The sequence below is a fragment of the Heterodontus francisci genome, chromosome 6 (assembly GCF_036365525.1).
Source record: "Heterodontus francisci isolate sHetFra1 chromosome 6, sHetFra1.hap1, whole genome shotgun sequence".
In the NCBI taxonomy this organism is placed as follows: domain Eukaryota; kingdom Metazoa; phylum Chordata; class Chondrichthyes; order Heterodontiformes; family Heterodontidae; genus Heterodontus; species Heterodontus francisci.
In genome coordinates, this window is record NC_090376.1 from 135,082,947 (window position 1) to 135,093,354 (window position 10,408).

The following is a 10,408-nucleotide window of genomic DNA, read 5'->3' on the forward strand; positions in this document are numbered from 1 at the left end:
CCACTGGGCATAGGAACTCCTCAAAGCCTATTTCCCTAGCTTCTAAAGGTGGAAATTTGAACCAAAAAGCATAAAATACTGGAAATGCAGTCAGCACCTGTAGAGAGAAAAGAGAAGTACTTATGCAGTTTTGGGGAACAGTATTATTCAAAACATTAACCTGCATTTTCTCTTTACAGATGCTGACTGACCAGTTGTGTACTTCGACATTTTCATAGTATCTGGTTCCACCAAATTAATAAATAAAGCAACATTCATTCTGAATAGTAACACAGAGACTCACTCTTTACTGAAGAAAAAACTGCAATATTTCAAATTGCTGACACTGTGCCTGATGACTCTCAAGATTCTGTTCAATAGATAAAAATAAACTAAAAAAAAAAGTTAGACTCGTCACTCAGTTTTCTTGCAACTAAATGAATCATAAACAGATCACTCCCAACTGGATGTCAAAGCTGTATTAATTTGAAATTATAACCAAAAGATGAGTACATCCTGCCACAAATTTCTACCATACTTCCCCATTTAAAAAATTAAATATGCATCGTTAAGTTCAAAAGAAATATTTGGCCTGTGTCGGATGAATGCATGCATTATTCTCGTGGTGTTAACTTACTTTTGACTCTGGAACAGCCTGTTCAAAGTGTGTTCATTTATTCTGTTTATTTCAATAGCTTTAATGACTAGCTAATCTACCTATTTTAAATCATTTTCCACCATCTCACTGAAACATTAGACCATGTACCCTACTGCTTGATAAATCAGAAAAATGCACAATGACAACTGCGATTCCAATACCAAGGTCTGATTATTCATTTTCTATATTGGAACTATGGTAGCAGTGTTTATCTGCAGGGACAGGTCTGAAATGTTTCAGTCATGCTTTGAGTGCAGTGCTTTACAGATAATGACCACTGCCAGAACTTTTACACAAGATTATGCCTAATCTTTCCTTCATGTTACACAACCAAACACATGGACATCACTTTAGTTCAGCAAATTCAGCTCTGGAGATTAAAAATTCAAAAAGTTATTCAAGTTTGAAGAGGCTATTAATTTTTGATACTTGATATTTTTGGGATTTCTATTTCGCTAATAGCTTTTGATTAACAAAGACATTAATTGTGATAGGAATTTACTGATATTTTAGGAAATGCACTAACAATAGTAAAAGTTCACAAGTTGAAGTGAACTTACTTTAACCATGAAAATAGAAAACTCAAGATTTTGTTTATCTTTTATATATGCGTATCTTAGCTGGTGGCGAGATATGATAAATATCAATGCAAGCCACTCTGAATAGATATGTCATGACAAGAGGCATTTAAGATTCATTTCAAGTGGTGATTTAAAAAAAAAATCAAGTCTTACCATTGGCCCCGATTTATTGGATTTATACTGCAGGATTAAAATATTTCTAATATATTGAATATAATTATACACAAGTATGGAATTAAGAAACATTTCTTTGGCTACCAGATCACATACTGTGGCACCAGTAAATATCCAACAACCATTAAACTTGTGTCAAAGTATCTCTTCTAAATTGTCAGATAGCAACAGCTGTAATTAAAACTAACAGAATTATCTCATTACTATATCCTCTGATGATTCAGTGATGCTGAGCGATACAGATCAGGTCAGATTCCTGATCTCAGCTGAAGCAGCATTGAGATCTCAGTATCTCTGGTCTATGGATCATAAAAATAACTGGACGGTCTTCCTACCTCTATTCATTGCTTAGTGACGCCTGTTGGAAAGTGCAACTTGCTAAGTGAGGACAGGATTCGGCTCAGCTGACCTATAGTCAAAGAAGTCACTGACACGGTTCCCTAGCTCACTAAGGATAGTCACTTGGGCAAGATGCCAGAAACTGTTGCTGTCTGTGGAACAGTATCCAGTACAAATCGCCCCCTTCAGGCAAGGAGTAGGTGGAGAAAAGCTAAGTAGGAAAAATTAAATTAAGGGGGGAGGGGAGAAGGAAAGATTGTATTCTCTAAACAAGCAATGATTTTAACTTAATCCATTTTGATTTGCTGGAGTTTATAATTTCAATACCATGAGATTCCAGATATATTGTTATTAATGTGTAATAATGTCCAGCCTTCATACACCTCATCTAGCCAAAAACAGTTCGCAGAATTTACCATGTACTATATAAAACTTTCTGCATCATAGTGATGAATGAAGCACTGTAGATTATGCTTAGAGCAAAACGCCCTATAATTAGGATGGTGCATCCTCAATGTACCAACCTATAGATGTACAACGGAGATACTTGAAAAGCCTTTTCACCAGTTGATACCTAAAGTGGAAACAAATTTGGAAACCGAGAGGATGTACTGCTCATCTTACTGATTACTGCAGAGGATTTAAACACATTTAGCGACAGCTTCCTCTTGCACCATGGGAACAAAAGAGCAGAAAAGACAAAGTAGTACACAGTTTGATTTCAAAACGTTAATATATTTTCTATTTTATAGTGAACATATGCATCTGATTTGTATCACCCTCACTTTCAGTAACTATGATGTTCCCATTTTTAAAAAAAGGGTGAATTTGTAAGATGCCTTTTAAAATAAATATTTTATAAAATAATAAAACTTCAAATAAATATTCTTTACACTAAACAATATGTTGAAAAATTAGAAAATAAAGACTGAATTTATGGTAACTGTACAATATACATGATGTCAGGGGGTATCAAGAGTGACATAATGGTGAATTTTGTAAGGTGAAATATAGCCTAAACATACTGATTGATTCACATTTGTCTGAATGTACAACATATTAGTATAATATTTGTAAATCTGCCATTTATATGGCACCATTTTCACAGTCTTAATATTATTGTATATACAAAAATATAACAAATTAACTCTGGCAGCAAAAAATGAGCAATTTGCTAATTTACATATTCTGCAAGAAGTATTCACATACAATACAGAAAGACCAGGGAGTGTTGTTGCGTTACCTGTAGCTTTAGCTTATGCCGTTTCAAAAACAATGGATGTTGTGCATCCTGTTTAATCTCACTGACTGGATGGTTTCCATCCGCTTGTGTATCAGTTGAGAGAGATGGAGAAAACAGGGTCAACAGCGTTATCATTGCAAACCTCAAACAGTCCTCCCAAACTCCAGGGAATTGCAGTGCCACTATTACACACAAAAATAGACAGGTGCATCATACTGTCAATGAGAAGACAAAACCAATCACAATGGGAGATACCTTTCTCTTTTTTTAAAAAAAAAAGACCATCTTAATGGCTGTAGATTGTATGGTTTACATCTATTAAGGCAGTCAGATAAAAGGTATCCAGCATTGTGCTCAGTGCTCACATTGTAAATGCATTTTTTCTCCTCATGCTACAAATGCACAGAATAAAAGTGTTGAGAACTGGCACTGAAAACGATGCTCTCTTTCTCTCTCCTTTTCAGCTAGGAGGGCTTCTCAAGGTTCCGAGGAGGTAAGCTGGGAACCTTGCAGCAAACTGTGTTTGAATTTTTGCAACGGCACCCAGGACGGTTAATCCTATCGTAGCACCCCTGGCACAACTTAAGGCAGCCCTTGGCAGGCAGGTAACACCACAGGCAGGGCATAAGGAGGGACATAAGGCCCATGGCTGACCACCGGACACAGCAATGTGACTGGCTGCAGGAGCACGGATTATCTGCGCAGCTGTCTTCGTCATCATAGTTCGAGCAGTGGTAAAAGACACCCTTCACAAAGCAGACGCAGGTCCCATACTCCACCGCATTCTGTGCAGAGCAGAGGCACCGCTTGTCACACAGCCAATAGGAAGGTAGTGTCGTTGGATGAGTACAATCCTCACACTTACACTTCCCACAGTCTTCACATCGGTAGATGTGTTTACCCAATTCTTCATTCCCCAGCGGTTTCAGTTCATCAGATTTAAATTCCGGTTTGGGCTGTACCCTGATGATTCCATCAGAGACATGGTCAGGTGGTGAAGACAAAGGTCCCAGAAGTCTCTGTTCAGAAGATGTACTACTTGTACTTGTCCGTGTGCTATTCCGAGAACCTGCACTCACAGTGCTAGTTGACCGTGTTAAAGGCGCCCTCGTTGAAGAATGCATATGATGCTGACTGCGGATGTTAAACCGCTGATGATCTTGGTCATTATTTAATCCAGACATCCTCTCATTTTTGTGCTGCGAAGGTGGTCGGTGCACAGATTTGCTCCCAGGCCTTGGAGCAACAGTAGGTCCCTCTGTGTACTCATTAGTGGCTCTTATAATTCGGATCTGATCGAGCGACAACACTTGAACCTGCTGCGGCTGTACATCCCTGGGGTCAGGTTCCACGTGTTGCCTTCCGCTGTCACGCAGCAACTGTAGCAGGGCTGGAGAACCACTGCCATTTTGAGTTCGCGTATCCATCTGTACACTGAAAAGTGATCACTCCACCAGGCTTAGAACACATCTGAAGTCCTGTTATAAAACGGGAAAAAAATATTCAGTATGTAATGCAAAAATATTCAGCATTTATGCAATAGCGAAAAAAGACGTGAAATCATTTCCTCATTATTGGTGCATCAAAGTTAAAAATAAGTGCTAGGTATTTTCATCCTTGCATACAGCACAGTTGAATGAATAAGGCTGGACATGTTCTGACATTTATATATTTTCCCTTCAGCAATTTCATGATTCGCGTTCCCCCCACCTCCCCTTGTGAATAACAAGCACCATTGATTTACTGGATTTTTGTTTCTTAAAATCATTGACACTCAGTATGAAGACAGGGAAACAGCCAAAACCAGCCCAGGCAATGAATGCCAAAAAAAATGAGTTGCCTTCCAACTCAAAAGGTTATTACAAACTTTTCAATCTACAGGCACCTTTAGAACTTTCAACTGTCGCTTAAATAAAGGTATGTATTTTGGGATCAAGTATGAAACACTACTATTAAAACTACAAACTTCATGTGCATTGCACCTTTTCATTTAGATTTTGATAGTAGGATAGGGAGGCAGCAGTAGATAGGTTAATGGATGATTCTCAGCCTGAAGTTCTGCAACGAGATCGCAGTTTGGCTCTTCACTTAGAAAGGAACAGACCAAAATGTTTTTCATGCTCAATGCAATTCCAGTGTGCAGAATTTGGAACTCCACCAGAGCTAATCAAAAACACAACTCCTGTAGAACAGAACCTTGAGTACCACAGCAGACACAAGATACAGCACAAGATATCAGTTTAGTAGTTCTAAGATTTTTTTTTAAAACAACAAGTCAAGAGGATAGAATCCAGCCCTACAATGTACAACAACCCAAGGAAAGGATGCAAAGTTCTCTGCCTTGGGAATCACTGATTGTTGACAAGAAGCTTTTGCCTTGTAGATTTTAATAATGCTTAAGAACTCTACTTGCTCCCCAGCGCCTCCTCCTGTGAGGCTGCCAAAATGGTTGCCCTAAGCTGCTGGGCTCCTACCTCAAGACATGCTCTTACTGCTCCTTTGCCTCACCGCTAACTTCAGCAATTTCCCCACAGGCCACATACTGGACTGTGTGTGAAGTCATTCCCATTCATAGAGTAAACCACTACAGCCATTTGGATGCTGTACTGAACTACACATTTGTGCACCAGTGTCCAGTTCATGGTAACAGGAGGGAAACTAAGAGGGGAGAAATATTTGCACTTTATCAGATACCCAGGAAAACATATCAAAAGAGGAAACAACGTTTCCTTTATGGAAAAATGGGGAGTATAACTTGCAAGCTAAATGCAACTGTCAAAACCTTTCCGATAGTCAATATAGCTGCTGCTTAATTTTCATGGAAAGTACTGTGCATTTTGTTGCCTGTTAACATGTCTATTTATAGGTTCTACCAAACATTTTTAGCCAATGAACTATTAAAACTATATGTTTAGCTTCATCCCCTCCATAAGTAAATAACTTGAAATAGGAGCCCTAAAAACTTTTAAGATATAAAAAGTGTAAGAAATTATAAAACAAAGATCAGTTGAAGTTAAGTGGAAAATGGGCTGAAAGGGGTGAAATAGCAAGATAAGCTTGGACTGTACTCCATATAATGTTAATTGGGACTCTCAGAAATCTGGGCAGGGGTTCTGGGGCTGCTAAACTTTTGGCCACGTACTATAAAGCTGGAAAGGCTGCGGACACAAATCACACTGCGCTGGTCTTTGCAGAATGTAATATTCCAAATGACTCCATTCAGAAATGGCATATTTTCTGAACGCTGTGCCTTTCTGGTGAAAATATACAAGTGCCATTTTGCTTAACAAAAGCCTAATTTTAAGGATTAGCAGTGGGGGAAGAAGAAACAAGTTTTATTGTCTCGAGATTTAACTTGGGAGACCATCCCCAAGCAATGCATTCTTATCACACTCCTCTATCAAAATCTGCCAGCAACCTAAAACTCTGAACAATATGTATATTGTGGGTGAGGTTTTATGCACGGATCATTCACCATGAAAAGAAAATCGTGACAACTTCCATATGCAACTACTGCAGAGAGGAGGCTGCAAATGGGATTACAATCCGCCACTTGCGCCGACTCATTCAGTTCTCTTGACTTGAGGTGAAGTTTTTGCAAAAAAAAAAATCCCTGAAACACGATTTTTTTTTGGTTCGGTCCGACTTCCTTCCCTTTTCCTCTTCATAATAAATAACATCAAACACGTGGAAAGTTTGAGCAGGACCCGCTCCGTTCACAAACAAGCAACCGGATAAGAGGCTGGTTAAAGGGGGAGGGGGAGAGGGAGACACTGTGGCGTGGTGCCGGGCTCCAGCTCCAGTCCCAGGCAGAACGGCTGGAGGAGCCCCACTCCTGTCAAAACACCCAGTGGCCAATGGCAAGGAAGAAAAGGAGGCTAAGGAGGGGGAGGCAGAACAGGTCTGGGGGGGGGGGGGGAGGGTGGGGGGGTGAAGGCAGAAGAGGTCTAAGGGGGGGGGGCAGAAGCGGGCCAGGAAAGGGGAGGGGGGGGGGGGGAAAGAGCAGTCAAGGGCCAGGAAAGGGGAGGGGGGGCAGCAGACGGGGGCCGCGAAAGGGGAGGGGGGGGCAGCAGACGAGGGCCGCGAAAGGGGAGGGGGGGTGGGTGGCAGAAGAGGGCCAGGAAAGGGGGGGGGGGGGTGGCAGAAGAGGGCCAGGAAAGGGGGGGGGGGTGGGTGGCAGAAGAGGGCCAGGAAAGGGGGGGGGGGGGGTGGGTGGCAGAAGAGGGCCAGGAAAGGGGGGGGGGGGGGTGGGTGGCAGAAGAGGGCCAGGAAAGGGGGGGGGGGGGTGGGTGGCAGAAGAGGGCCAGGAAAGGGGGGGGGGGGTGGGTGGCAGAAGAGGGCCAGGAAAGGGGGGGGGGGTGGGTGGCAGAAGAGGGCCAGGAAAGGGGGGGGGGGGTGGGTGGCAGAAGAGGGCCAGGAAAGGGGGGGGGGGGGGTGGGTGGCAGAAGAGGGCCAGGAAAGGGGGGGGGGGTGGGTGGGTGGCAGAAGAGGGCCAGGAAAGGGGGGGGGGGTGGGTGGCAGAAGAGGGCCAGGAAAGGGGGGTGGGTGGGTGGCAGAAGAGGGCCAGGAAAGGGGGGTGTGGGTGGCAGAAGAGGGCCAGGAAAGGGGGGTGTGGGTGGCAGAAGAGGGCCAGGAAAGGGGGGTGTGGGTGGCAGAAGAGGGCCAGGAAAGGGGGGTGTGGGTGGCAGAAGAGGGCCAGGAAAGGGGGGTGTGGGTGGCAGAAGAGGGCCAGGAAAGGGGGGTGTGGGTGGCAGAAGAGGGCCAGGAAAGGGGGGTGTGGGTGGCAGGAGAGGGCCAGGAAAGGGGGGTGTGGGTGGCAGGAGAGGGCCAGGAAAGGGATGGGGGGGTGGCAGGAGAGGGCCAGGAAAGGGATGGGGGGGGGGGGGGGTGGCAGAAGAGGGCCAGGAAAGGGATGGTGGAGGGGGGGGGGGGGGAAGGCACTGACAGGACACAGGGGTTGGTGCAAAAATCAACACTCCCCTCTCAACATCATCAGGCAGAACATCGTTTGTTCAAAGCCGCTTCCGAAAGCGGGACAGTCTACCCTATTATCTTGTTAATACAAAATACAACCTTGATTTTTCCATACACTTGCATCATAACCAACCCCTGTTTAAATGCAACGGTATCAACTCCTGGTGTCAACTCTCAGCGCCGTTTTTAACTTACCCCGTCTCTCTATATACACACACACACACACACACAGTCCCGTCAAAACGTTAGTTATTTAAAAGAATCTGGAACCCATAAAGTTAATTCAATCCCAATATCCCATCTTGTCAAGGTTTTCAGTGCATTTCCTTTGCAGAGTGCCTTTCAGTGCAGTCAAAACAAACGGATTGCAAAAATGAAGTCAAAAAGTGCAGCAATGTTTTCAAACTGGAGAGAGAAATAAAAACCCCTTCCGAAAATATCCCAGCTCTACCCCCCTCTGAACCATTCAGTACAATGGCGGGGAGTTGAGTCCTGTCAACTAGATTTTGTTTATTATTTTACAATTAGCTGCCTCGGAATAAAACCAGTACAGGCACTCAGCAGTGAAACATGCTAATGTTATGAATGCCATAAATGTGTATTTGCCTTTGAGATTATTGCCCCCATTGCCTTTTTATTTTAAGAAATTACTCATTGTAATTTTATGTTTAAAAGAGATTGCCCCCCCCCCCCCATTGCCTTTTTAAAAACAGATTGCGCCCTATGTTTCTTCATATAAGTTAAAAGTTCCTTCCTAACTTACCGTGGTCGCGGCGTTCCACTAACTTCTCTCCGTCGGTTTATGTCTGCGGAAAGAAGCATAAAAACTCCACCAGAGGGGAAAAAAAGACGCCGATCCAAATTCCAGCGAAGATCTGCCCCTACTATCTGTAAAAGCATCCAAAGGAGGCGGGGGTCGAGGGGAAAGGGGGGTGGGGGGGGGGAAGAGGGAAGCAACAGGACCTGTCCGATCGATCACCAGTCTTCAGTTGCTTTTTTTTCAGGGGAGAGGTGGAAGAAAAAAATCCTTTTTTTTTCTGAATGAAGCCAGCAGAAACAGACACGAGGGCGGACGCGCACTCACTCTACTCAGCTATAGAAAAAAATGTCAATGTTGCAACTTTGCAGAAGGGAATTCAGGCGCTTGGTCTCATTCACAAGTGGCTCTTTCCTTGCAAACGGGGGTTCCAGTGTTGTTGCCGCCGCCCCGATCCTTCCGACAGATGTGAAGTTTGCAGAGTGTTTTAAAGAAGCAGATTTGCTCGAGCTGCTATTAAGTTTTCCAGAGGTAGCTGATGGGTAAATGGCGTCATCTGCATGAGATCGAATAGAGCATTTGTTGTCCCAGAGGATATATTGCATCCGGTCTCTGCTGATTGGTTCTGGGCTCAAATTCATTAGTGAGTGAGAGAAACGGGGGGGAGGAGGAGAGGGAGCGAATATTCAGTATGTGCCAGGAATAAGAGTTTCGCAGTGCTTCAGCATTCAGTACAAAACAGACTTCTTTTAAACTGCAATCTGCATGTCAGTCTCCAGTTTTTTTAACCCACCACTTTAGTTATACTGAAGCTTTCGATTTTTAAAAAAAGGTTCATTGTGACTCCATATTATCTGACTGTCAATAACTAGCTCCAGAATCTAAGCCAGATATCAATTTTAATGTACACAGGGTAGAATCTTCCAGTAATCAACCATAAATTGTTCTTCAATGTCCTTGCAATTGTTAAGTCTTCAGTGTGTGAATGCAACTCTGCGGCAGCTCTGCTCGTAAACACCCACGTTCACCATTGCAATAAACTGGGTAAACTCTGTGGAAGTTCATTGATATTAATCCATTTTCAAGCCAAGATTTCTAAACTCAGATTTGGTACCCTCGTTATAAACCACGTGGGCTTGACGATATTGTGTGGAACCCATGATTTCCTGCTTCGCTAACAACTGCTTGCATTTATCCAGCTTGCCTCACAAAAAGAGAGAAAATAGCCCACAGCATTTAAAAAGAGGAAAAGGCAGACAAAAAGGAGGAAAATTCAGGGTGGGGGTGGGGGTAACCAAAGAGATGGTCAAAGAAAAGGTGTTTAAATAGGTTCTTGAAAGGATAGAATACAGCAAATAAATAGTTTTTGAAGAGAATTCCAAAGGACAAGTGTACAATGACTAAAAGACAGCCCTCATGGTGGAGTGGAGGGAATGGGAAACAAGCAATAATCTGGAGTCGAAGTCTGGATTCTGCAAGGAACATGGGTTAATATATGACTGGAAAACGTCATGGAGATATTGGACAAAGGGTGAAGTACTTGATGTGGATTCACTGGGACTTAGAGAACTAGTGCAACCCTGCAGGGTAGTGGGTGATGACTTTGCTTACAGAGTTTGAAATAAGCTGAAGTTTATGAAGGGTGGCAAAGAGCCCAGTGTTGGAGAAGCCAGTCCTTGAGATGATGAATTTACCATAGGGAG

General features: G+C 43.3%; 1 protein-coding gene across 1 annotated transcript; it reads right to left on the minus strand.

The window, feature by feature from the left end:
- Positions 1 to 2,445: 2,445 nt before the first annotated feature.
- On the minus strand, positions 2,446 to 8,800 carry spry2 (sprouty RTK signaling antagonist 2). Its single transcript, XM_068034363.1, has 2 exons — positions 8,712 to 8,800; positions 2,446 to 4,452 (listed from the first exon to the last, which is right to left on the minus strand). Exon 2 carries the CDS (start codon positions 4,399 to 4,401, stop codon positions 3,439 to 3,441), a length of 963 nt encoding a protein of 320 aa, XP_067890464.1. The 5' UTR covers positions 4,402 to 4,452; positions 8,712 to 8,800; the 3' UTR covers positions 2,446 to 3,438.
- Positions 8,801 to 10,408: the final 1,608 nt, after the last annotated feature.

Bases quoted from the DNA above. Each gene is read 5' to 3' on its own strand.
- spry2 (XM_068034363.1), bottom strand. From the start codon at position 4,401: ATGGATACGCGAACTCAAAATGGCAGTGGTTCTCCAGCCCTGCTACAG.